At 36.3% G+C, this 22,443-nt stretch overlaps 1 protein-coding gene across 5 annotated transcripts in view; it reads left to right on the top strand.

Moving 5' to 3' along the window:
• FNDC3A (fibronectin type III domain containing 3A) overlaps window positions 1–22,443 on the top strand; it is a 155,812-nt gene that overhangs the window by 117,170 nt on the left and 16,199 nt on the right. For all 5 annotated transcript variants that reach the window (XM_059041671.2, XM_059041669.2, XM_059041673.2 and 2 more), the window contains 14 exons: window positions 963–1,016; window positions 3,083–3,207; window positions 3,906–4,080; window positions 5,867–5,953; window positions 12,498–12,636; window positions 13,390–13,458; window positions 14,273–14,391; window positions 16,006–16,111; window positions 16,199–16,374; window positions 17,836–17,949; window positions 18,677–18,826; window positions 18,930–19,213; window positions 19,328–19,540; window positions 21,903–22,069. In XM_059041671.2, coding sequence (XP_058897654.1) covers window positions 963–1,016; window positions 3,083–3,207; window positions 3,906–4,080; window positions 5,867–5,953; window positions 12,498–12,636; window positions 13,390–13,458; window positions 14,273–14,391; window positions 16,006–16,111; window positions 16,199–16,374; window positions 17,836–17,949; window positions 18,677–18,826; window positions 18,930–19,213; window positions 19,328–19,540; window positions 21,903–22,069 — 1,978 coding nt within the window. The remainder of the gene's footprint in view (window positions 1–962; window positions 1,017–3,082; window positions 3,208–3,905; window positions 4,081–5,866; window positions 5,954–12,497; window positions 12,637–13,389; window positions 13,459–14,272; window positions 14,392–16,005; window positions 16,112–16,198; window positions 16,375–17,835; window positions 17,950–18,676; window positions 18,827–18,929; window positions 19,214–19,327; window positions 19,541–21,902; window positions 22,070–22,443) is intronic.

Below are 22,443 nucleotides of genomic sequence, written 5' to 3'. Positions count from 1 at the left end.
GAACACTAGTTCTTTCACTTTTTAGTGTATTACACAATATCACTTTCAGATTGTAAGTTGAGTTTTAATGAAAATGACAGGATCTATCCCAGGAGCTTAAAGTTGATAAAACCTTCTGATAAAAGGCAAAGTTTATTTATTTATTTTTTAAAGGGATTATAGGGGTTCCCTGGTGGCTCAGTGGCTAAGAATCCGCCTGCCAATGCAAGGGACATGGGTTCGAGCCCTGGTCTGGGAAGATTCCACATGCCACGGAGCAACTAAGCCCAAGCACCACAACTACTGAGCCTGCGCTCTAGAGCTCGCAAGCCGCAACTACTGAAGCATGCACGCCTAGAGCCTGTGCTCTGCAACAAGAGAAGCCACCGCAATGAGAAGCCTGTGCACTGCAACAAAGAGTAGACCCTGCTCACCGCAACTAGAGAAAGCCCACACACAGCAACAAATACCCAACGCAGCCAAAAATAATAAATTTTTTTTAAAAAAGGATTATAGGGCTTCCCTGGTGTCGCAGTGGTTGAGAGTCTGCCTGCCGATGCAGGGGACACCGGTTCGTGCCCCGGTCCAGGAAGATCTCACATGACGCGGAGCGGCTGGGCCCGTGAGCCACGGCTGCTGAGCCTGCGCGTCCGGAGCCTGTGCTCCGCAACGGGAGAGGCCACAACAGTGAGAGGCCCACGTACTACAAAAAAAAAAAAAAAAAGGATTATAAAAGGGATCTTGATAAAAGAGATTGTTCAGTGTTCATAAAAATTTGAGTAGCCTCTTGATTTGTTTTCTTGAAGTTAAAAGGATTATAGGATATGCATGTATTTCTGTATTCTCTGTGTCCATTTTTCCAGGGCTAAATCCCAGAGAACATCTGCAGCACACAATAGATGCCTTAGATTGGATCATCACAATATCTTTTATAAAAGTACTAATTTGTACTCATTTTGTTTGTTTTTTGGTGTTTGTTTTAGGCACCTAGTGACAATGGTTCTAAAATCCAAAGTTTTATTTTAGAATGGGATGAGGTAAGTACATTTAAACTTTTTAAATTAGGCTAAAATGTATGCATATCCTCAGGCTGAAATACCTTTTTGTTTATGGTGTATGAGTCAGCTGATGGTGTTCTTAGAAACCATTACTGACCAGACTTCCCAGTGTACTAGTTGTTTTCAACTAAACCACCATCAAAGCTATCACTTGGTGAATTAACTTGATGGAATATTTTCTTTCACATCAGCCTTAAAGGCAGGCATGTTCATTTACTGTGACTGCTTTAACAAATTACCACAAACTGAGTGGCTTAAAACAACACTTTTATTCTCTTATAATTCTCGAAACCAGAAATCCAAAATGGCTTTCACTGGGCCAAAATCAAGGTGTCACCACAGCCGTGCTTACTCCAGGGACTCTAGAGCAGAACCCATTTCCTTGCCTTTTTCACCTCTGGAGGCTGTGCTCATTACTCGGTTCATGGCCACATCAGATTGCCTTTTCTCCCCCTGCTGCCATAAGCACATGACCTTCTTCCTCTTCTGTCTTCAAGTCCTTCTCTGCTTCCCTCTTAAAAAGGACACTTGTAATTCCATTTAGGACCCACCCAGATAATCCAGGATAATCTCTCCACATCTCAAGAGCCTTACCTTAACCACATTTGTACTGTTCCTGCTACCATATGAGGTAACATTCACAGGTTCCAGGGATTAGGATCTGGATAACTTTGGGGGCTGTTATTCAGCCTACCACAGCAAACATACTGGGCTTTATTGTTTAGTACTTTGTTTTACTGTCATTTATATATATCATGTTCTCTTTTGCCCTGCTGCTTCACTGCAGCTAAGAGGAGGGACCAGAGGGAGTAGAAGAAATTCCACTGATAATTTGGGAATTCAGATTGAGGCGCAACCCAAGTAAGTTTTATTCCAGAAGGTCTAAGAGAATTCAGAATTAGGAAGTCTATTGCTGTAACTGAGAAGAAAAACCATATCATCTTAATAAATTATGACAGATATTTCATAAAATGTATCACCCATCTCATTTAAAACTCAAAACAAATTAGGAATAGAAAGGTAATTCCTTATTTGGTAGTTTTGTACTAAGTGCAGTACTATCACTAAACAATAAAAGCACTTCTAGTCAAAGCAAAAACAAGTCAGAGTTGCCAGTTTTCCCCACCTTTATTTGACATTATTCAGGAAGTTATAGCTAATACAGTATGATTTGGAATCAAAACAAGAGGTAGAGCTATGGTGGCTGGGCTGGGGGAGCAAAATTATCATTTTTTTAGAGATGACATGATTTTCTATTTAGATAACTTGATAGAATCAACTATAAACACTATGAAAACTAACATTAGAGTTCAATAAAGCAACCAGATTCAGACTAAAGGTTTTCTTTGAAGCAGAGGTCACCCTAACCACCCTTTACCTCTACCACACAATAATGAGAAATGTGTAGAAAATAAAAAAAGTTTGTTGATTTTATGTAGCATCTTAAATTTCTAAAACTCTTCAGTTGTCCTGAACTACAGACTTTTCTCTCCCCCATCTTAATGCCTGTAATGGGATTTTTCTCTCTGTTTATACTCTTTCAGTATTAAATCTAAGCAGTAGTAGTGCCAAAATCTTTAAGGAAGTTTAGCAGCTATCTAGGTGGTTTGGGGATGCATAGGGACCTTTTCTTGAAACTGTTTGCATAGAACTTTTCATAGGTTGAGGAAAGCTGCCAGTTATGCATATCAAAGATCAACCTATTTCCATCGCTGCCAGTTCCCCCATAGAGATTGTGGGATCCATACCCAGAAAGAGTTGCTTTTACTAAAAGCCAGAGGTTAAGCATCAGCTATAAAACAGGGTGCTTGGTTCAAGAAGCTATACAGAGATGCCTGCTCTTCAGTTTTTGAATTCTGAGTCAATGAACAGTGAGTATCATATAAAAGATGTGTTATCTTAGACTTTTCTTGAGATTCATGACATGCATGTAAACAAAGATGACTTTCAGTGTACACTAGCTAATATGTTACTATCGATTAGGAATTAATGTGAATTTCTTTTTACAATAATGTACAATGATATATAATAACTGTTTCTTTTAGGGAAAAGGAAATGGAGAATTTTGTCAGTGTTACACGGGCTTACAGAAACAATTTAAAATTACTAAACTGTCACCAGCAATGGGTTGTAAATTTAGACTATCAGCCAAAAATGACTATGGTCCAAGGTAAGATACATTTTAATGTAGATATTTTAGACTATTCATTTGTATAAATTATTCACAGTCCAAATTATCCACTAAAAAGTCTGCTTTAGTTACCACTTCGTTGATATAGTTAAGATGTGTTACTAACCTAGCAAAGCTATAAGAGAATTTGTTAATTACATTAATTGCTGTTTTAAAAGAATACTAATTCACTTTTAGGTATCTGACCTGGTTACCATAAAGATATTACCAAATCCAAGATATATTATTGGATTATAATTAGTTATCAAAATTATCATTTGCCCCAAAAATGTCACTTATCAAAAATGAGTTCTTGGGCTTCCCTGGTGGCGCAGTGGTTTAGAATCTGCCTGCTAATGCAGGGGACACGGGTTTGAGCTCTGGTCTGGGAAGATCCCACATGCCGCAGAGCCACTAGGCCCGTGAGCCACAACTACTGAGCCTGCGCGTCTGGAGCCTGTGCTCCACAACAATAGGCCGCGATAGTGAGAGGCCCGCGCACCGCGATGCAGAGTGGCCCCCACTTGCCACAACTAGAGAAAGCCCTCTCACAGAAACGAAGACCCAACACAGCAAAAATAAATTAATTAATTAATAAACTCCTACCCCCAACATCTTCTTTAAAAAAAAAATGAGTTCTTTGGCTATAAAAAAATAACTTTTTTTCATTCCTTCTTAAAAACCATTTGCTTCAACAGTGGTTTTAGTGAAGACGTCTTATATTACACCTCAGGCTGTGCCCCTTCTATGCCAGCAAGTCCTATATTAATTAAAGCTGGGGTTACTTGGTTATCCTTACAATGGAGTAAACCCTCAGGAACACCATCAGATGAAGGAATTTCTTATATTTTAGAGATGGAGGAAGAAACTTCAGTAAGTATGTATTTTAAATATGGTATTTAAAACATTTCAGTGTAACATTAATCCTGATACAGTAAATATTGCCACAATAGTTAGATCGTTTCCCAAATGCTTTGAAACCTTGGTTGGTTACTGTTTGGGAGGGACTGGAAGTGGGGGACAACTCAGCCTTTTGTTTTCTTGATGTGTTAGAGGGGGTTTTGGTTTCTATGTGTGTTTGGATACATTTTATGCCTGGGAACAACACAGACTACATTTTAAGTATATATGTTTTGGGGAAAATAAAGAGAGGGAAGGGTCACCACAACCTTAGACTAAGCAACTCTAAAAGATAAGAAAAGAGAATGTCTCCCTTCTCCAACTGTGTTCATGCATTGATTCGCCAAGTGCCACAGAAACTTTGAAGAGCCTCACATGATTCTATATAGTGCAGCCTGAATCTAGTTACCAATGTCTCATCTCCTGTGAGCTAGATAGAACTGAGCTAAACAAGAGTTAGGCTGTCTTCTCCTAGTTATATATAGTTCCATAGCTTTTCAGAGTTACTTTGAAGCAATATGAGTCAAAACTGGCTTTGTCGCTAGACAACTAATCAGAACATACTGTAAAGCACAGGGAACTCTATTTAATGCACTGTGGTGACCTAAATGGGAAGGAAATCCAAAAAAGAGGGGTTATATGTATATGTATAGCTGATTCATTTTGCTGTACAGTAGAAACTAACACAACGTTGTATAGCAACTATACTCCAATAAAAATTAATTTTAAAAAAATAGCTTGGTCCATTCTAGGTGTATACCCAGAAGAATTGAAAATACATGTTTGTACAAAACTTTGTACACCAATGTTCACAGCAGCATTAATCATAGTAGCCAAAAAGTGGGAATAACCGAAACATCAACTGATGAATGGATAAACAAAGTGTAATATATCCGTGCAGTAGAACATCATTCAGCCATATAAGGGAATGGAGTACTGACATATGCCACAACATGAATGAGCCTTGAAAACATTATGCTAAATAAAGAACCCAGTCATAGAAAACTGCATATTGTGTGATTCCATTTCTATGGGTATAGGCAAATCCATAGAGATAGAAAGTATATTGGTGTATAAGAAAAGAGAAAGTGCCTGCTAACCAGAAAGTAAAGTACAGGCTTTATTCTGGAACTAGGAATTAAACAATGGTTTCACAAGCTTGTGACTATACTATAAACCATTGAACTTTATACTTTAAAAATGGGAATTTTATGGTTTGGGAATTATATCTCAGTCTTTTTAATTTTTAAAAATAACATTGGGAAAGTAGTGAAGCATTGTCCCTGGGGCTATAAAATAATGCCAAACCTAAGTGACATCACAACCTGCCAGCACAACCAACTATTCATCTATTCACCTAAACACAGTTATGTGTTCAGGGTAAGTTAAATTGTTAAATAGTTATGGTTTTGTTTAGCTCTTGCAACATCTGTCTGGGAAATTCCTGTTAGTTCTAGGGATAAGCTTACTGATGGTGATGTTACCATTGTCTCTCATTTTCCCTCAACACAAAGATCTTCTCTTGGCTACTGTATTTACTGAGAATAAGTGGTCTTCTCCATCCTCCTACAAATGTTCAGTAGCATTTCTGGATCTGTCTTCTCAAGGTAGAAGCATCAAGGTGAAGATTACCCTCAACCAAGCATTAATCACATTGCACGTAACAGAAGATGAAGAGGACCTGAGTCTTTTCACATACTCCTTATTCCCCATATTTCTGCTGTTAGACCTCTAATGAAGACTTATTTTCCCTTTCCAGGGGTATGGTTTTAAGCCTAAATATGATGGAGAAGACCTTGCTTACACAGTGAAAAATCTCAGACGTAGTACAAAGTATAAATTTAAGGTAAGCTTTGAAAGCCCTTGAAAGATTTGTTGTTCTTACTGTTCCTGTTTTAAAGGCAGGTACATGCCTCATTCCTGTGGTTTTAAATCTTAAATATTTTGGCCTTTTCAAATGAGCTTTATTTTACTTTCTTACTATATAATAATGCTTCTCAAACTTTATGTATTTAAATTCAAAACAGTCTTAATGTTTTACAGGAGTCTTATTTGCAAAATGTGAACAAAACATCTTTTAAAATGTGGATGTCATTGAACATAGAATATTTTTTGGCAGGTATATCAGAAAAAAGTAATGATATTTTAATGCTCTATCTAGTGGTGCTCAGTTTCAGTTGTCCAGTCACTAGTAGTTACTTGATGAAGGTGATATCTACCATGTTTCTTCACTGTAAAGTTGTTCTTTTTCTCTTTGTAATAAGTATTTTGTAAATACTCTGTAGACATCTTGTTCCTCATCAAAGTTTCACCCACTAGTTTTAACACCCATTGATAATTCTTGCCTGAATCAGTTATTCAGTAATCATGATTAATGGTTGCCAAGTGGTGATTTTTTAATTTTTATCATTCCTTCTACATTTATTAATTGGCATTATACTATAAGGAAAAGCTTTCTTTTCTTATTTATTTATATCAATATGAACTCATGGCTTCCTGTTTACTGAGTGGGTTATATTCTGTTGCTATGGCTATCAGTTATGAGGTTCAGATTGTCTTAGATTTGGGAACCCTTGTCAGGCTGACTTATGAATTTTTTTGACATGTTCCCACCCCATCATTCTTTGAGCCCACCCTTTCTGACACATGATATTTCATTCTCATCTTGTACTTTCTCTTTGTCAACCTTGATATTGGCCATTTCTCAAAGCACCTGGGTCCTTTAAGTGGACAATGGTATTTAGAAGTCAAGATCTGGGTAGTAAGTATACTTAGTGCTAAAAGGGTATTGCTACTCCTGGGCATCCTCTCAGTGGACGAGGCTAAGAAGTAGATGTATGTATGTTTGTCCTGTGTGTGTGTATACACACACATTTATTTTGAATCTGCCATGTACTGGGTGCCAGCTGAGGTGGGGTTGAATCATTAAATCCTACTTCTGTGTCTGAGTCTTCCTTTCTAGCTTGACATTTGCAGTCTCCTCTTTCAAGCAAACATATCAAAGTAAAATCTTACCACTCTAAAAGAAATCATAGAATACTAAGCAAAAGCAATAAAAATATTATAATGCAGGAAGTAGTGACTAAATAGTATATTATTGTTTGCAAAGAAACAGGATACGATTAACATAAAATTCTAATTTGAGCAAGTTTACCAAATGCCAGAGTTCTAGGTTGTACAGTAAGGACAATCCTAGGACACTCAAAATAATAAAACAAAATTAGAACAATGAAAAAATTTAAAGGACAAAAGAAAAATGAAAATAAAACTTTAAAGCATAAGAGAGCAATCAGAATTCTTAAAACCATTTAAAATTCAGAGTGATAAACAAGTGAATAATGCTAATTCCATCCAGTGGTTCACTTGGAAGCTGGGCTAGGACCTAGTGTCCAGATTTTAAAGAAAGAGTTAAAACCTTCAGAGACTAGTGGCCAGTCCCTATGACTCTGGGCCACCAGAAAACTAATGCCTTATTTCCTGAAGTTCCTAAAAAATATGTTTTCAAGTAGCAAGGCTTCTAAAAGTCAGGGTCTGAGTACCTTGAGCTGAGAACCCTTAGATACCTTTACTTCAGCTTGTTACTTGTTTTTGAGGCCTTCTCACAGGTGAAATCAGAACAGTATCTGGGTCCATCAACTTCACTTATCTTCCATCCTTGAAATTTGCTCATACATCAGCATCTATGACAGTACAGTCATGTTCCCTCTTCTTTCTCATCTTGTTGGTTGTCATTTTATGACGTCTCCCTTTCTCCTCTGCCCTTATCTAAGTGTGCCCAAGTTTAGTCCTTAGTTCTACTTGGAATATCCCTTTCTGCCTTGGATATATCATCTCTTTGCCTCATGCCAGCTATCATTTCTGTCCTGAAGAGTACTAAATCTCCAAACCTGTTCTGTATCACTTTCAAGCTAATTGCTCACCTTCTAATCCAAGTTATATTTATACCTAGATTAATCTGTCTGAAACACAGCTTTGCCTCCAAAATGTAATTTCCTTAATTTGCTATAAGTTTCTTTATATTCCAACCCATTCAGTTTTTTAACTGCACTGCCTTTCACTTCTTACTTGAACTGGCTCCCTCACCACACTGAATACTCATCCTTCCCTGAGCAGAGCTCACTATTTATTATTCCCTTCTGCTCCTTCTGTACTCACATCTTTCTATTCTCTCTTACCCAGTCTTCCCCTTTTCACTGCTGTTGTCTGTGAAAACCCCGTTATCACTTTCATTTGCTTTTTCAAAGCCTTTCTGGACCATTTTGGGCCTTAGTAATCTTTCTTCTGTTGCATAAGTCTTTTGATATGTATATTGCCTGTCTGCATAGAATCTGCACAAAGATTCTAAACTCTTTGAAGGTAAAAAGTGCACCACACCTAGAGTTATTAGCACAGTGCTCCCTCTGTGGTGGACACTAAATGAATGCTTTGATTATTTGTAAAATTTGGGGGAAAATATGGTTTTATACCTTACTGGCTAACTGGGCTAACTGAAGTAAAAGGCAGTGCTGACATATATAGCTTTAAAAACATAATTAGTGGGCTTCCCTGGTGGCGAGAGTGGTTGAGAGTCCGCCTACCAATGCAGGGGACACGGATTTGTGCCCCAGTCCGGGAAGATCCCACTTGCTGTGGAGCGGCTGGGCCCGTGAGCCATGGCTGCTGAGCCTGCGCGTCCGGAGCCTGTGCTCCGCAACGGGAGAGGCCACAACATTGAGAGGCCCGCGTACCTCCAAAAAAAAAAAAAAACTATAATTAGTGGATCTTATGGAGTCTGCTTTTACTTTCAAAGCTTTCTCAGACTTCCCTGGCCATCCAGTGGTTAAGATTCTGCCTTCCAGCGTGGGGGGCGCAGGTTTGATCCCTGGTCGGGGAACTAAGAGCCTGCATGCAGCATGGTGCAGCCAAAGATTTTAATAAGTATATAATTAAAAAATAAAAGCTTCCTCTGCAGGGGGCACTGTAGGGGTAGGAGACTAAGAGGTACAAACTACTAGGTATAAAAAAATAAGTAAAAGACATACTGTACAACACTGCCATATTTAAAATGTATAACCAACAAGGACCTACTGTATAACAAAGGGAACTCTGCTCAATGTTATGTGGCAGCCGGGATAGGAGGGGAATTTGGGGGAAAATGGATACATGTATATACATATGGCTGAGTCACTTTGCTGTGCACCTGAAACTATCACAACATTGTTAATTGGCTAAACTCCAATATAAAATAAAAAGTTTTTTAAAAAAAGACGTTGGGACTTCCCTGGTGGTGCAGCGCTTAAGAATCCGCCTGCCAATGCAGGGGACACGGGTTCGAGCCCTGGTCCAGGAAGATCCCACATGCCACAGAGAAACTAAGGCCGTGTGCCACAACTACTGAAGCCTGCACGCCTAGAGCCTGTGCTCCGCAACAAAGAAAAGCCACCGCAATGAGAAGCCCATGCACCGCAAGGAAGAGTAGCCCCTGCTCGCCACAATTAGAGAAAGCCCGTGCGCAGCAATGAAGACCCAACACAGCCATAAATAAATAAATAAGTTTTTTTTTAAAAAGACATTGTACAACACAGGGAATATAGAAAATATTTTATAATAACTATAAATGGAGTATAACCTTGTGAATCACTATATTGTACACCCTGTAACTTATACATCAACTATACTTCAGTTTTTTAAAAAAAACCTTCCTCTAGTTGTGAGGTTTAAGTAAATACTGTGTACTGTGTTGAAAGTGTTTTGACCCCCTTTGTAGTCTAATTTGTAAAGCAGCAGAGTGAGAAAACATCCTGAAATTCTGTCTGAATCTGTGGGAGGACTGATGAGGAAGCCTGAGCAAAACTGAACAATTGGACTAAATATTACTGAGTTCTCATGGGTTGCATGAGTTATTTGTGGTAATAGATTTATTTAGATCCTCGTCTGTAGTGTCACGTCATAGTGGTCCCCACCTATGGCTCATTCATTCAGCCAGTAATTATTGAGCATCTGCTCTATGATAAGCACTCTTCTAAACAATAAGAATTCAATAGCGATCAAAACAGCTAATATCCTAGTGGAAGGAAGAGACGACAAACAAGCAAACAAATATTAGATAGTTATAAGTGCTATGCAAGTTAACTAAAATAGGGTGAGTTGACAGAATGACTGCATAGTCGAGGAAGTCTTTTTGGAAATGACATTTAAACAGATCTGAATAATAAGAAGGAGGTGGCATGTCAAGATTGAAAAGAACATTCCAGGCAAAGGAAATAACTGCTAACGTAAAAGACCCGAACCTTTCTAGTAGAGGTAGTCAGGGGTGGAATCACATAGGGCTTTGTAGATAAGAATTTAGATTTTATTCTGGTAAAATGAAAAGCCATGAAGCTGAGAAGTGATAAAGTCCCTCTGGCTGGGCTTCCCTGGTGGCGCAGTGGTTGAGAATCTACCTGCTAATGCAGGGGACACGGGTTTGAGCCCTGGTCTAGGAAGATCCCACATGCCACGGAGCAACTAGGCCCATGAGCCACAACTACTGAGCCTGCGCATCTAGAGCCTGTGCTCCGCAACAAGAGAGGCTGCAATAGTGAGAGGCCCACGCACCACGATGAAGAGTGGCCCCTGCTTGCCACACTAGAGAAAGCCCTCGCACAGAAACGAAGACCCAACACAGCCAAAAATGAATAAACAAACAAATGTGCGTTGTTTTTTGTTTTTTAAAGTCCCTCTGGCTGCTATGTAGAGACTAGATGAGGTTAACGAAGGGAATGGAAGCTGAGAAACTAATTAGTAGTGTGTTTTACAGTCATTCAGCAAACATAAAATAAGGGAGGCTTTAACTAAGGTTGTGGTAGGTATAGCAAACAGAAGTGGAGGTAGAGTAGAGGATTTACTAATAGATTTGACAAATAGGTTTAGAGAAAGGATCAAAGATCCTTCTAGATTTTTGGCTTGAGTAACTAGGTAAATGGTAGTAGTGCTTTTTACTGATGGAGAACAGAGATGGAGCAGGTTTGGAGAAGAGAAAATCATATCACGTTTGATATTGGACTTGAGGAACTTTAAGTTCAGTAGAAGAGATAGGTAAAAATATAAACATAGGGGTTTCCTGGTGGCTCAGTGGTTAAGAATCTGCCTGCCAATGCAGGGGACACGGGTTCAAGCCCTGCTCTGGGAAGATCCCACATGCCACAGAGCAGCTAAGCCTGTGTGCCACAACTACTGAGCCTGCGCTCTAGAGCCCACATGCCACAGCTACTGAGACCGTGTGCCCTGAGCCCGTGCTCTGCAACAAGAGAAGCCACCGCAATGAGAAGCCTGCACACCTCAACGAAGTGTAGCCTCCGCTTGCTGCAACTAGAGAAAGCCCATGCGCAGCAACCAAGACCCAATTCGATCAAAAATAAGTAAAATAAATAAAAATTTTAAAATACATATGTAATTAAATTTCTAAAGTGAAAAATATATTGAATAAATATAAATTATTATAAATATAAATTATATTTATCTATTGTTGCACCACTTAGCTTGAAAAAATGAACATTTATTTATCTCTCAGTTTCTGTGGGTCAGAAATTCAGGAAAAGCTTGGCTGGATGGTTCTGATGTAGGGTTTCTATGAGGTTGCAATCAAGGTGTCAGCTGGGGCTACGGTCCTCTGAAGGCTTGACTGTGGCTAGAGGATGAGTTCACTTAAGTGAACTTTTTGCCAGGAGTCCTCAGCTCCTTGTTGTCTCTTGGTCAGAGGTTTTAGTCTCACCACATGGGCTTCTCCATAGGGAAGCTACACATTTCTTCTACATTGTTTGTTAGAAGCAAGTCATTAAGTACAATTCAAAGGGAAGAGAAATTAACCTTTATCTTTCAAAGAGAAGAAATTCAGAGAATTTGTGGGCATTTTTTTAAACCCCTGAAGAATAACAAAAGAATAAGTTAAAGCAAGCCTAAAGCCCACCAAGTATCACCAGATTATAGCTTGTTCCAGTGATGACTCTTGTTTAGTATCAAAATGTTAGACTTATACTTGTATTTTCAAGACTGATTCTAAAAGGGGATTATTTTATACCTGAATTTTCTTCATATATGCTAAGTCCCTTTTTTTTTGTTTTTGTTTATTTATTTTTTAAATTGGGGTATAGTTGTTTTACAATATTGTGTTAGTTTCTACTGTACAGCAAAGTGGAGTTCCCTGTGCTATACAGCAGGTTCTCATTAGTTATCTATTTTATACATGTTAGTGTATATAGAGACGTGGATGGATCCCTTTTTGTTTTTAATGCTGCGTCCCTTTTGAAGACAAGCAATTCTCACATAAATCGTTTGATTGAGCCTAGCTGTCTCTCATCACTTCGTTCGTTAAGCCAATATCCTTAGGTATCAAACATTAATTATTTTATGTCTTTGTGTTCTCATCATAGGTTATTGCTTATAACTCAGAAGGTAAAAGTAATCCAAGTGAAGTAGTTGAATTTGCTACATGCCCTGATAAACCAGGAGTACCTGTAAAGCCCTCAGTTAAAGGAAAGATACATTCACATAGTTTTAAAATAACTTGGGGTAAGATATTATGCATACTTGTATATCATTACTTTTATATTTGATTTAAATGATTTGAATATTTAGATCATTTTTAAGATAGCTGAATAAATTTGTTAGCTCAAGTAAGTTCAGTAAGAAATGTGAGACTCATTTACTGTTTGAGGATGGCTTTGTAGTCACACATACTAAGTTCAGATTTGATGGAGGAAGAACTTGGGGTCCACTGTAGAACTTTGAGCAGGGGCAGCAATGTGTGAAATGAAAGATTACTGGGGCTTCCCTGGTGGCACAGTGGTTGGGAGTCCACCTGCCGATGCAGGGGACGCGGGTTCGTGCCCCGGTCTGGGAGGATCCCACATGCCGCAGAGCGGCTGGGCCCGTGGGCCATGGCCGCTGGGCCTGCGTGTTCGGAGCCTGTGCTCCCCAACAGGAAAGGCCACAGCAGTGAGAGGCCCGCATACCACCAAAAAAAAAAAAAAAAGATTACTGAACTAGTAACTACAGTTTCTTGTCTCATCCTGGTTTTCACAAGAAATTAAAGTCACTTATTCATTTAAAACAAAAATTAAGTGAGCACCTGCTTATGTAGTACCTTATGCAAAAACAAGAGCGTAAATGAGATGCTGGAGTTAACTTTTTAAAAAAATCATTGCAGGTGATTGTTTTTTCTTTTAGAGCAATCCTGGGTTTGGTATTCTGTCTATTATGAGTTTATGTGATCTTTTTAATTGTATATACTCTGTCTAATAACACTTTTGCTTCTTTGGATAGACCCACCAAAAGACAGTGGAGGGGCAGCCATCAATAAATATGTAGTAGAGATGGCAGAAGGTTCTAATGGTAAGAATATCTATTAAAAATTGATAGATTTATACCAGTCTACCTTTACTCTTCATGATTTTAAATTTTGTATAATCTCTTTTTTTCTCTTGATTTTTTCCTGTTTGTAGCATTTAAGATTTTGTCTATTATGACCCACTTTAAGTTTTAATCTCCAGAAATAACAGTGACTCAAATGCAAGACTGCTGTATAGCTATATTATTTTCTTATTTTTTTCCCTCCTTTGTTTGCATTGCTCAGTTCCAGTATACCTAAAGTCTTCTGAAGGTTAGCTTACTCAGATTTATACCCACATGTATCAGAAAAACCATCTTCTAAAATTTAACTTACATTATACTAGTTTTAGTAATAAATTCTTTGCCTAGTAAACTTTATTCTTGAATCACACATTTAACAATCTTTATTTCTATCAAATGGCCTATTTCCTTGCAAAAAATAAGAATGTCTTTTAATTAAGACTAAACTTCCTATGGTATTGGTTCTTTCTATTCTTTGTGTGTTATAATGTTATTACTGGCCCAGTAAACACATTTAAAATGTTTAATTAAAAGTAAATTACCAATCTAAGCCAAAGTCTGTACAGAGTTACAGAGATATTTCACTTCAACAAAGCCATGCAAATTTGTCTGGGAAGCTGCACACATAAAGAAAATTAGATCATTTCCAGGAAACTCAAAACAGGCTTGAATTGTTTCTGACAAATTACATAAACACTTACTTAGTGAAGCTAGGATACCTAGCTTTGGTATCCCATGATACCAAAATGTTAAACATTACCTGGTAGCTGATTGAACATAATTCTTCACCTTACAGGAAACAAGTGGGATATGATATACAGTGGAGCTACTAGGGAACATCTTTGCGATCGACTGAATCCAGGCTGTTTCTATCGTTTTCGAGTTTACTGCATCAGTGATGGAGGACAGAGTGCGGTAATACTTACATGCAGATTTTTTTTTCCAAGTTTGGTCAAATGAGATGAGATAATCAGATGCCACCTCAAATATTGAAATAAATCATAAATGTATAACCCAGGTGGTTAAATTTATAGTGACCAGACTATTCTAATACATATAGTACTTAGCTTATGGTCAAAATTCAGTGAATATCTATTGTCTGGTTGCTGTTTAGCTTTGGAAGAATAAATACATGAAAACATTGCAGACAATTTTATAAAGGTAAATTTTAGGATGATGCTCAATAACCCTACCTAACAAAAATAGAAACAAAATAATTGTAGGCTTATTTAGTACACTGTAAATTATGTGTATCAGGACAAACCATAAAATACCATTTACTGTTTAAATACAAATTCTAAATATCCACTTATTTCAGAAAAGTTTGGCAATTATTTCACTTATTAGAGACCCCAAAACCAAAATGGACTTATATGTGCCATTGATTATATATGAGACATTTGTAATGTTCTGGAGAAGTATGTTATTTAATAGAAGTGGTTTTTTTGTTTTTTAATGAATTCAGCCAAGAATGAAATGTTTCTTGGAGCATTCATAATTGTTATTATTTTTCAAATGGGATTTAATGCAATGAAAGTAGGTATTTTTAATGAATTATAAGCATTTTTTTGAAAATAAGAGTACTGTGAAACTGAGTTGCAAGTCCTGCCCAACAGGCTTTAGATCCAATTGCTTCATTTTCTTTAATAAGAAAATCTTCCTACATTTTTTTAAAAAACAAACCCCCACTCCCCTCCCCCCCACCAATAAAAACACCTATCTTTCTAATAGAGCATCTATAGTATTCTTATATGAATGCCTTTCTGAATAAGGTGATGACCAAATATTTTATTTATGTTTGGAAAAAGTTTAAGTGTAAACCTTAATACAGTACAGATAATGAATATGGCACTGAGTTTGTGTCAGAGTTTTTAAGAGAAAGTTTTTTAAAATAAAACAAAGATTTTTTTTAATAGCATAGAAATTAAAAGTAATACCAAATACCTGGAAAGATGCCAAATACTTGGGAAAACTTATCTGATTTTTAAATTATTTTTAGGGTGAAAGAAAGAAGGAAAGATTTTTTTTTAATAATAAATGTTTAAGTTAAAAATACAGTCAAGTGGACAAAATAGTCTAAACCTCCTGAAAACACAGCAGATAGCATTTACAGAATGTTAAAACATCCTTCTTTAGAAGAGGTTTGTAGAGCCATTTGGACATGATCAAAAATAATGTCCATTAGGTTACATGGAGGGGTTTTTTTGTTGTTTTTTTGTTGTTTTTTAATTATGGAAAGAAGAGAGTTTTTGGGGGGGGTTGGGGGTTTTTTTTTTTTTCTGGTAACTTTCTTTGTTTCTAGTAGTCACATAATACATGTCTTTATTTTATTTGCCTGTATAAAATTTGAGTTTTAATTATTTAATTGGGTTGATTTTATTCAGAACTTTATTCCTTTTCTGTTGATAGTCAAATATAGTTTCAAATTATTGGTGCAATCTTTGTGTTTGTCTTATTTTCCTCTAACAAAAGCAGTCTGATTATTTGGCTTGGGGCATTTTTGTTTTGTTTTTGCTTTTGTTTTGGCAGGTATCTGAATCTTTACTTGTGCAGACTCCAGCTGTGCCTCCTGGCCCATGCCTCCCTCCCAGATTACAGGGTAGACCCAAAGCAAAAGAAATACAGTTACGATGGGGTAATTTTCATTTTGGTAATAAATTATAATTAAGTTAGTATTAAATATATTCCTCTTGTTAAATTGCATGAATCTTTCCACCTTTAGGACCCCCTTTGGTCAATGGTGGATCACCCATTTCTTGCTATGGTGTGGAAATGTCTCCTGTAGAAAGAGATGAACCCAGAGAAGTTTACCAAGGCTCTGAAGTGGAATGTACAGTGAGCAGCCTTCTTCCTGGAAAGACTTACAGCTTCAGACTGCGTGCAGCTAACAAAATGGGGGTAGGAAGATTGAATTATAATCGCAGTGGTATTTCATATAACATACATCATTGTACCTATCATTTGACCATTTTGCTTTCAACATGCGACTCCAAATTTTACAATTTTTAATAAGCCTCTGTTGATAAATAAGAGAAAAGTCAATGTATACCATAACTTAATTGTTATAGAATCTCAGTATTTTCAAACCCCACTTACAAAGTGTGACACTTTGGACTTTAGCTGAGCTGAAGCTTGCCTTTTTCAGGCAGTGCTAATAGGGTTTACTTTGTAAAAAGAGTAGAAACATGATCATAAGATGAAATACTTATTAAGTGTTTTGAGGCTGGTTAAATGCAGCATTTACTTTCAGTTTACAACTAGTTGTGATTCATTTTTTGCCTAAAGGAGAAAACTTACATTCTAAGCATTCTGGTTTTGTGTGGGTTTTAAAAATATATATATTATCTATGTACAACTCCATAAAATGGACAAAACAGGTGATATCTCCATTTTACTGCTGAGGAAGCTGGGGGCTCAGAAAAGCTAATACCTGCCCCAGCAGTCCACAGACGAAGAAGTGGTGGAGGCCAGCCACTTCCTCAGACCCCAGAGCCCAGCACCCTTTCCACTCAACTGTGACACCTCCCGTTCCTCTGAATTAAAACTTCTCTAAGGACAAAGCAGTGATTTCTTACTTCAACTGAGTTAGCACTGTGTTTCTTTAAACTACAGTATAATTAAAATTTCATAAAGTTAAACTGACAAGTCTCTCCCCATTATTTCAGATTTTAGTAAACTGTGCTGTGTTTTAAGTCTCATTCTCCAACTGAGTTCATTATATCTGTAAACTTACTTTTAAATTTCTTACATGTCAGTTTTACATACTTTGTTGCTATTCCTTGTGTACGTCATTCCTTCCTTTCTGAAGTCTTGGCTCTTGTCAGCTCCTCAAGGCTGCAGTACACTGGGATTAACATCTTTAGTGCTAGTGTCTTTAACCTATATTTTCAGGTTTGTGATAACCTGTCAAAATCATCTTAAGTAAATATTTGTTCTCTGTATTTCCAGAGAATTGAATTTTTACACCCTACTAAAGCTATTCTAAATTTTAAGATATAATTTATGCCCATCACCTCTCATGCCTTTAATTGGTATCGATTTTTTCACTCTTCACAGAATTTCTTCTTATTTGACCAACCCAATTGCTGAATGCCCCGCCCTTTTTACAAAAACCAATTCATGAAGTAATAAGGGGCAAGAGAAGAAACTACAGTAAATGAAACTTTAAAATACCCCATATATTTACTTCCATGATCATTAATTAAATCTTTACTTTCTGTGATTTCTTGTAGCATTTTATTATGTCCAATTAGTCTTAAAGGAAAGGGATGATGAATTTGATTTTTTGTGAATATTTATGGAGAGCTGTGCAGTTGGCAGGTGAAAAATGAAAACACTGGTTAATATTTGTTTTTCTAGTTTGGACCATTTTCAGAAAAATGTGATATTACTACAGCCCCTGGACCACCAGATCAGTGCAAGCCCCCTCAAGTTACATGGAGATCTGCGACTTGTGCACAAGTGAATTGGGAGGTATTGTAATTTCCTTGACTTATATTTAAGTGATTAAAACAGTTTATATAAAAGAATAAAGATACTGTGCATTTCATCTCCATAAATTATACAAAGAGTAAGTCCTAGTTAAATTCACTTGGTAAAAAGTGAATTCTTTTTTCTCTTTGAAGCATTTAAATAAGGTATATTTACATTACAAGTATTTAGATTCTTGTTCGTGATGTGCTTTGTATTTTATCAAAGGCTTTGTCTCGGTACTGAGATATTTAGCCATTTAGCCACGGTGAGCTTAATGTTCAGAACAAACATTCATAGGAATTAGTATAATATTATTTCTTTTATGTTTATTATCTCTAGTTTATTTATTGCACATAGTAATAATCAATAATGATAATTTCATTTTCCTTTGAAATTTAACAAAGAAAATGTCCTTGTATGATTTTAACATTTATATTACTTAATAGAATTGTTTTGAAGTATATTTACTTTAAAATACTCTTTCTAAAGTGATTCTGTCATATTTCTACTTCTAATTGAAAACAAAGTTATACTTTTTGACCGATCTTAAATTCAGGTGGCCTTAATGAATAAAAATGTAATATTGAACAGTTTAAATTCTGTTAAACAATTTTTTTAAATCCAAAAACAATTCAGTTTTTTATATGCTCAGGTAAAGAACATTTTTGCCCAAAAGCTATTTAATCACGTCAGGACTTAAGACATTTATCCTTTTCTTAATTTAAAGGTCCCTTTGAGTAATGGAACTGATGTCACGGAATATCGCTTGGAGTGGGGAGGAGTTGAAGGAAGTATGCAGATATGTTACTGTGGGCCCGGTCTCAGTTATGAATTAAAAGGACTTTCACCAGCAACTACCTATTATTGCAGAGTCCAGGTAAAGGCGGTCAGGGCCTTGTCACTTACTCTATCCAGAGTTTTGCATCTTGTGAGCATTTTCATGATCGCATCTTTACCTTTTGGGCTCTGTTAATTTGTAGGCTCTGAGTATTGTGGGTGCAGGCCCTTTCAGTGAAGTAGTAGCCTGTATGACTCCACCATCAGTTCCTGGTATTGTGACTTGTCTTCAAGAAGTAAGTGATGATGATATGGAAAATCCCAATTATTCACCGTCTACATGCCTTGCAGTAAGCTGGGAAAAGCCTTGTGATCATGGTTCAGAAATCCTTGCCTACAGCATAGACTTTGGAGATAAACAGCCCTTGACTGTGGGAAAGGTTACAAGCTACATTCTAGACAATTTGCAACCAGATACAACATACAGGTACACAGTAAAAACTATGTTAATTTTTGCCTAGACCTGAGAGACACTTTAACTGAATAATCATAAACTAAACTTTTTCTTTCGTTCTTTTTTTTTTTTTACTATGGCACTTAGAATACGAATTCAAGCCTTGAATAGCCTTGGAGCTGGTCCTTTCAGCCACATGATAAAATTAAAAACTAAACCCCTCCCTCCTGATCCACCTCGTCTGGAATGTGTTGCCTTCAGCCACCAGAACCTTAAACTGAAGTGGGGAGAAGGAACCCCAAGGACATTGTCGACAGATTCTGTTCAGTACCACCTTCAGATGGAGGATAAGAATGGAAGGCAGGTGTTTCTAATTGCTTCTTTATATCGTTTCTCAGATCTTAAGTACATAAATTTTTTTAACAATAGAAATAAATTAAGTTTTAAAAAACAGAGTTAGAAGTCTCATAAGAAATAATTTTTAAGTATGCCATTTTTGAAACGACATAATGAAGATTTTCTGTTTATAATTGTGAGGGTGATGCAAGAGAGAAAAAATTAGGGGAACTATTATTTGGCTCTCATCTCTAACCCATTTTCTCTCTTCAAGCTAGTAAAAGAAATGTAATCTGTGCTGCAAAATAATCTCTTCAGTGCTTATTTCCATCAAGAGGCAGTTTTTACAGTAAATCATTGATTGGCTTAAGTAAGGCCTTTGAGATCTTTGAAGGCAGGGATTATATCTCACCCTCCTCCACACCCTCACAGGGCCTGCACACTAAGTGAATGCAGTAGTTTACTTCCTCACCATCAGATATTAGACTCTCTGAATAAACAGTCCAGTCCCCTGGCTACTCAGGTTCTTCTCTGTGCTACCATCCTTTACAGTCTCGTTACATCTATGCCATATTTTACCCCACTAAATCATGCATTTTAATTTACAGTGTTACTCAAAATAATTGTGGTGTAAATTATTCAAATTCCATTCTGGGGTAATTTATTGATATTATATCCAAAATAAACAATGCCATATATCTTTCACAGCTGTTACTCTTAATCTTTTAAGAATTGGGGGTTTTTTGTTGGTTTTTCTTTTTTGTTTGCTTTTTCACTCAATTTATTAGAAATAATTTGTATGTCTGATAGATTCTGAGTACCAGGGACAGTATTTCCCAAGATTGCTTTGTTTTTTGTGTTGGGTTTGTATCTTAGCCAAATATTCAGTAATGGAATATTCAAGGTACTTGTATATAAGTACTCTCTACCAGAAGTACTTACACATTTAAAATAGCATACAGAATTAAACATACTATATCAACAGTAAGAGCATTACACAGAGCAAATAGTATTGATCATGTCCTGAAATCTGTGCCACTGAATGTTCGCCTTTGTTCTTGGCAGAATTTTATGTACTGTTTGTAGCCTTATCTCTAGAAGGAAGTTCTTTGCCTTGCCACAGGTTTTTGGTATAGCCATTGATCTTTAACATATGTTGTTATTGTTAGGTAAATTAATTCTTTAAGTTATTTTTATCCCCTTTCTAGCATTTACATTTGGGGTAGTGCAAGAAGGTTTACTGAAAACAGGTTTAATTGGTGTTTGGTTGAAAGATAATAGAACAAAGATTCTATTAAGTATAGATTATATTAGTTTATTTTCTTATTTTAGAACTTTAGCCATAATTAATATTTCGCTAGCATCTAGAGAATTGTTGTAGGGTATGGGGTATGGTTTATGGTCCTTGGCTGTGGAAAATAAATAAATTAAAACGTTTTATGATATTGTAAATTTACCATATAAACTTAATGCATTAAATCAATTTAATATCTTTAGTTACTTTCTTTTGACTTTTCACAACTCTTTACACTTGCTGTGGGATCATGTCAGAATGCTACCTCAGCTGTTCCCTGACCACAGGTTTTATCATCGTTCAGCATTTTTCGACAGTGGTTTTGCCACTGGTTGTTTTCCTATCATAAAAAAAAAAAAAAATTGGAGATTCAAAAGGCAAGGCTTATGTAATTACTGCTTCTTGGAAATACTCTTACTAAAGATCATTAAATATTTCTTCATTTTTAATCTAACTACAGTTTTCAGACTGTTAAAACTATATGAGTATTCATTATTCATTCCTCAGTTTCCGAAAATTTTTAAAATAGCCAGTCAAAAATTTGGGGAACATTCAGCATATGGATAACATATATGATGTTAAACTTTCCATTGAACAGTTCAAGTGGATAATTTATGGGAAATTATATATTATCTCATACTGTTATGTAAATCTTAAAAAAACCTCACCAAATAAATTAAAATTATGCCTGGGAAAGGGAATTCTCTTTTTTATGTGACAAATTGTATGCCTATGACTCTAGTTAGAAATAATTTATAATGAAAATTGTGATATATACTGAGTATCCTTTAAAATGTAAACATTAAAAAACAGCAGTCAGAAACAAAGCTTATACCAGAAGCCTGAAGAGAAAAATTTAGCAATACATTTTCAGGAAACCATGTCAAATTGGGAAATTTACTAATTCTGTGATTTTCATTATCTGCTGAAAAAACACAGATTTATTGTGTGACAAACCATTCCTGGCATTAAATTTTAGGAGTAACTTACTACTCCTAAAGAATGTCCGAACTGTATTTTTTTTAGTGGTTTTTAAACGTTTTTCATAAGGTAGTCAAGGTTTATTTTTCATAGGAGTCATTTCCATTTTAGGTTTATATCCCTGTACAGAGGTCCATGCCATACATACAAAGTACAAAGACTTAATGAGTCGACATCTTATAAATTCTGTATTCAAGCTTGTAATGAAGCGGGGGAAGGTCCTCTTTCCCAAGAATATATTTTCACTACTCCAAAATCTGTCCCAGCTGCCCTGAAAGGTAAGTTATAATCCTCAGGTTATTTTCTCTAATAATAAATTAAATGCACTTTTCATAAAGTACTTTTATACTATTAAAATTTATCATCCAGGATGTGTCCAACATTTAAATTATAAGAAGGAAATTAGATAAGCCTATCTACTGGGACTCTCACTTAATAATAAAAGCTATTTTATCTGGCATATTGATAATCAGACAAGTGCTGGGTTTTGTCACTGATCTTTTTAATAAACATAAAAGTACTAAATTGAATAGGTAGGCTAGTTTCCTAATAGGGTCGTTTGCTGTTTCCACTATTGTTACTTAAAGAAACAAAGATCACAATTCTGGTTGTTTTGAGTCATTGCTGTTCTCATTTGTTTGGATTTCAGGGA

Source organism: Kogia breviceps, chromosome 16, assembly GCF_026419965.1.
Source record: "Kogia breviceps isolate mKogBre1 chromosome 16, mKogBre1 haplotype 1, whole genome shotgun sequence".
In the NCBI taxonomy this organism is placed as follows: Eukaryota; Metazoa; Chordata; class Mammalia; order Artiodactyla; family Physeteridae; genus Kogia; species Kogia breviceps.
Note: the sequence above shows the minus strand (reverse complement) of the source record. Positions and strands in the feature narration are given on the sequence as shown.